This window comes from Triticum dicoccoides, chromosome 2A, assembly GCF_002162155.2.
Source record: "Triticum dicoccoides isolate Atlit2015 ecotype Zavitan chromosome 2A, WEW_v2.0, whole genome shotgun sequence".
NCBI classification, from domain to species: Eukaryota; Viridiplantae; Streptophyta; class Magnoliopsida; order Poales; family Poaceae; genus Triticum; species Triticum dicoccoides.
This window is the reverse complement of record NC_041382.1, coordinates 446,829,165-446,833,614: the sequence shown is the minus strand read 5'-3', so window position 1 is coordinate 446,833,614 and position 4,450 is coordinate 446,829,165. Positions and strand designations below refer to the sequence as shown.

The following is a 4,450-nucleotide window of genomic DNA, read 5'->3' as shown; positions in this document are numbered from 1 at the left end:
ACGACCTCTCACTGCCTCCGCCACTGAAGTAGCACGCCGGCCAAGGGCGCCGCTCACGATGCGTCGCTGGTGTCCATGCCTATTCAATGTCAGAGATGCGTGGCTGGACGGGATGGGACGAATATCTACCACGCCCGTTCAATGCCGATGTCCATCCATATACCGGCATTAAGCAGGCTCGCCGCCCGAGAAACCCACTCCGGCGCCGCACATTGATGCACCCGGATGGCTCGCCTCACCAGAATCTGCTATATAAAGGTGGCCACACCTGGCTAACTCCACACCACAACACAAGCCCTTCCACATCCTCCTCCCTTGCAGTGCATCTGCCATAACTGTCAGCAGGAAAGCACTGTGGGACAGTCTGTTGCCGGAGATGAAGCATGCGGAGTCTGCCCTTGCCACCGCCTGGCATAGCCGCCGTGCCAGGCAAATCGAGGCTGGCTTGCCTGCCAGCTCGTCCGAGGTCTCCAACAACGAGGACGACACCACGATGGGGCTCCGAAGACTCGACCTGGGCTCCCCACTCCGGTTTCACCATGGAGCAGGCGCAGGTGCACTACAGCGCCGCCATGGTAGAGGTGCGGCCTGCGCCGGCGCCTTTGTCGGCGTTCCAGTAGGCGTAGGAGGAACATGTACAACCTGTTCCTCCTGGAGCAGCATCGGCTGCGATAGGGTTATATCTACGGCGAGTGTGTGAGAGAGGAGGCCGTGGTGGCCATGGCCATGACAAACCCAAATTTCATCATGGAGCAGTGTGCCATCTACGATGTCGTCTGCGCTCTTATTAAGAACTATATCTAAGTCATAAGTTTAGCAAACAATCAAATAATTGTGGAATTATTATTGCTGATCAACTCTTATTAAAATTTTAGGGATTTATAGATGAAACAACACTATATTCATTAAACAAAGATGCACCATCTAAATATCAGATAAAACTATAAAGAGTTATAGAATATTTTAGACCAATGCTTGATTGTAGGTTTTGTGTTCCCTCACTGAATTCAAAGGACAAGATGTTTGTCAAAGAATGAATGTTCTTTGAGAAAAAAGTTTTCTTGCTAATGGAGCAAGTGGGAGGATGATACACTAGTGCAGAACCGGGCAATAGCACCGGTTCGTAAGGCCCTTTAGTGTCGGTTCGGTAATCGACACTAAAGTGTGGGCACTAAAGGTCCCCCCTTTAGTACCGGTTCAGCACGAACCGGTGCTAAAGGGCAACCACGTGGCACGAGCCAGCTCCGGGGGCAGGGAGCCCATTAGTACCGGTTGGTGACACCAACCGGTATTAAAAGGTTGGGGGGTTTGGGTTTATGATTTTTTTTCATTTAATTTTGTGTTTTCCATTTAATTCTTTTTCGTTTGCTGGTATTTTACGATACTACATATTGTACACGTTATGCATATATATAGTAGCACTATTCTGAACCCAGGATCCAAATAGTTATTTGGATCACGATCAACCCTATATAGGGCCCGATGCACTTGTTCCCGAACTCCCCGAGCCTGTGCAGGAGAAAAAAAGACACACCCACTCTTCCACCACTTCCACCCAATGCCCAACCTCCCCCGATCTCGCTGCCGCCCCCCGCTTCCCCTGCCTCCCGGCGCCGCCGCCCCCCGCTTACCCTGCCACACGGCGCCGCCGCCCCCCGCTTCCCCTGCATCCAGGCGCTGCCACCCTCCCGCTTCCCCTACCCCAAGGCGCCGCTGACCCAACCTCCCGCGTGCCACTTGACTTCCTTCCCCCGCTGCCCCTTGCTCCGGTGGGCCTCCCACCGCTACCAACCGGCGTCGGAACCGTCCCTCGCCCTGGATCGCACCGCCCTCACTGCCCACGATGGGGATCGCGCCACAGGCACCGTCCCACGATGGGGATCGAGCCGCAGGCACCGTCCCACAATGGGGATTGCGCCACTGCAATCGCATCGCCCCACCTCCCGTCGTCGGGATCCTGCTGCCGCGCGACAACCACCGGGATCCTCCCACCGTGAACTTCTTCCACCCTCCACCGTGACCTTCTTCCCTCCCCCGCCTCGATCCTGACATGGCTCCATGTTTCGTTGATGTTGTAGGCGGTCGCTACTCACGCCGCGCGCGTGTGGCAGTGGACGGACGCGATGGTTTCCTTCGACATGAACGACCGCAAAGAGTACGTCACTTCCCAGCCGCCCCCTCTCCCTGTGTCTCCTCCTAGCGTGATTCATGTGTCATTCGTTGCGAGATTGGGAGGTGTTTGCTCTCTCGCATCCTGTAAATTATTCGTCTCACATTTGGCCCCGTCTGCTGCTCTGGTGTCGAAACCCGTAGGAGATTGAGATGGTTGTTTCGCTTTTAGAGACTACGATTGATCCAATGACGATTCACGTCTTGGTTGCCATGAATTCTGCTCCATGTTTTACAATCCAATGGGTTCCCTGTGCAAGTTAACAATACTGGTTTGGTGTGTAGAAGCTTGCTCAAATTCAGTGATGTTCTGTCTCAGGGTTTGCTTAGTGTGAATTATTCGCCGTTGGTATGATGTCATTGCATTAATGCTTTTGGTCCATTGTGTAAGTGTGGCAAACTATTCTTCTATCATTGCCTCTATGTAGAATTACAACAGTGTGATTTCTCATGTTTCATGTTTGGCAGACAAATATGTTGAAAATCAACTAACAGTTGCGAGTATGACATATGTTCAGAATAAGAACCATTCATGCTATTCGCTGTTTTACTTCTTGGTCATTGGTTGATGTACACATTTTCAGGAAGTTATAATCAGGAGGCAACATCTAATAGTTGCTAAATGCTAAATATAATAGTTGGTGTGCAAATTCTTCTACGCTGAATTTTACAGTCTGATGGGTTCACCGTGCTAGTTAACAGTATTGGTTTGGTGTGTTGAATCTCGCCCAAATTCAGCAATGTCTTGTCTCAGGGTTTGTTTAGTTCCATTGGTATGATCGTGATGTCGTTGCATTAATGTTGTTTGTCCACTATTTAAATGTGGCAGACTATTTTTCTACCATTGCCTCCGCGTAGGATTAGAATAGTGTAATTTCTGATGTTCGCTTTCAGGACTTGACTCTTGGTTTTATTGAGAAGGTGGCTCGTCGGATGCTGTTGCTGTGGATGACGATGATCTCGTTCTCGATAGGAGAATGAAGAGACACAATAAGGCATTTGTTTTGTGGTTGTCTTTCCGTTGTTGGTGTGTTATGAATTTGATTGATGTTCCGTGGTTTGCAGGGAGAGGGACGAGGATCATGTGCTCACCGTGCAACACGGTGTCACCTCTTCGCTCCGGAGTGTCGGGATTCTTGCTAGAGAGCATTCAATGTCGGATTTCCTAATGTGTATTGTCCTTCTTTCATTTGTGGTCCACTGTTTGCTGTTGTTGGTTTACAGGTTTGGAAGGCAGCCATGCTGCTAACCTGACTTTGTGTTGCACAAGAGCTTCACGTCGTCTGAATTCGACGGAGTTACTGCCATGGAGATCGGTGTTGGGACAGGTGATGGCTTGTTATGAAATTTAGTGAATGAGAAAATTGTGTTGTGCTTGTACAACTGTGTATTTTTTATTTTTTATTTGTTTTTGTGAATGTCAAAATGTTGAGTCCGAGAAGTTCAAGTATGTTAGTTTAAACTGTATTATTGAGATGCTCCAACTGATTGTAGGAGTGCATTGAGAAACAGAGTGAAAAACATCTATAAAAATGGAAGTTCAGGAGGATCAAAAAAGAAAAAGAAGAAAGAAAAAGCTCACACTTCCGTCGTTGATATTTACAATGACAAACAAGTAACAAGTTCATGTTTGTCAACCATTGAAGTTCATGTATATGGTAGCTGATGATTGTTGTGTGCACTCACGGGAGCACAAAAAATGCAGTTGACCGAGGGCCATGGATGTTGAACTTATGTGCAGTTAGTGTGGCGTGTGTCTCAAAAAAAATTTGTGTTCAGAAAAACAAAAACAATAAAGAAACAAAAAGAGACAAACCCAATGATTTTTGTAGGAAAAATCCTGAGAAGTTCAAATTGTTCAAATATGGAAGCTCAAAATTGTTAAAATAAATCCAAAATTTTCTAGTACTCGCCTCCCACCTCTTTTCTCGCGATATAAAAATATAGAACCTCACTCTTAAAACAAAAAAACTAAGGAATTTCACACACACACACACACTTATATGAAAAGACCTGGATATGCTTGAAAAAGAAATGAAAACTGAAGTGTTCAACTTAAAAATAAACTCATGAAATTCCTTATAGCGACAAACACATCGGTTTTATTTTCCACATTTATAAATTAAATACACAGAAATTCAAAAAAAAATGTTGAGAAGTTCACATTAAATTAATGGTGTAGTTCGACGTTTAAAACATCTTAGATTTTTTTCATTACTAAATAACGAAAAGTGAGAAGTTCAAAGAAAAAATAGAGCAAATTAAAATTTATAAAAAAAGG

At 46.4% G+C, this 4,450-nt stretch overlaps 1 protein-coding gene across 2 annotated transcripts; it reads left to right on the top strand.

Moving 5' to 3' along the window:
- Positions 1–1,543: 1,543 nt before the first annotated feature.
- Positions 1,544–3,552, top strand: LOC119354839. 2 transcript variants are annotated; one of them, XM_037621589.1, is made up of 3 exons: positions 1,544–1,993; positions 2,079–2,155; positions 3,091–3,552. In XM_037621589.1, exons 1-3 carry the CDS (start codon positions 1,844–1,846, stop codon positions 3,119–3,121), a joined length of 258 nt encoding a protein of 85 aa, XP_037477486.1. In that variant the 5' UTR covers positions 1,544–1,843; the 3' UTR covers positions 3,122–3,552. The 2 variants fall into 2 exon arrangements, with proteins under 2 accessions (XP_037477486.1, XP_037477485.1); XM_037621588.1 differs by having other exon boundaries at positions 1,553–1,993; positions 3,235–3,552.
- Positions 3,553–4,450: the final 898 nt, after the last annotated feature.

Coding starts and splice junctions, on each gene's coding strand:
- LOC119354839 (XM_037621588.1), top strand. CDS start 1,844: ATGGGGATCGCGCCACAGGCACCGTCCCACGATGGGGATCGAGCCGCA. Junction 1,994..2,078: donor ACCACCGGGATCCTCCCACC/GTGAACTTCTTC, acceptor TTGATGTTGTAG/GCGGTCGCTACTCACGCCGC. Junction 2,156..3,234: donor GACATGAACGACCGCAAAGA/GTACGTCACTTC, acceptor CGTGGTTTGCAG/GGAGAGGGACGAGGATCATG.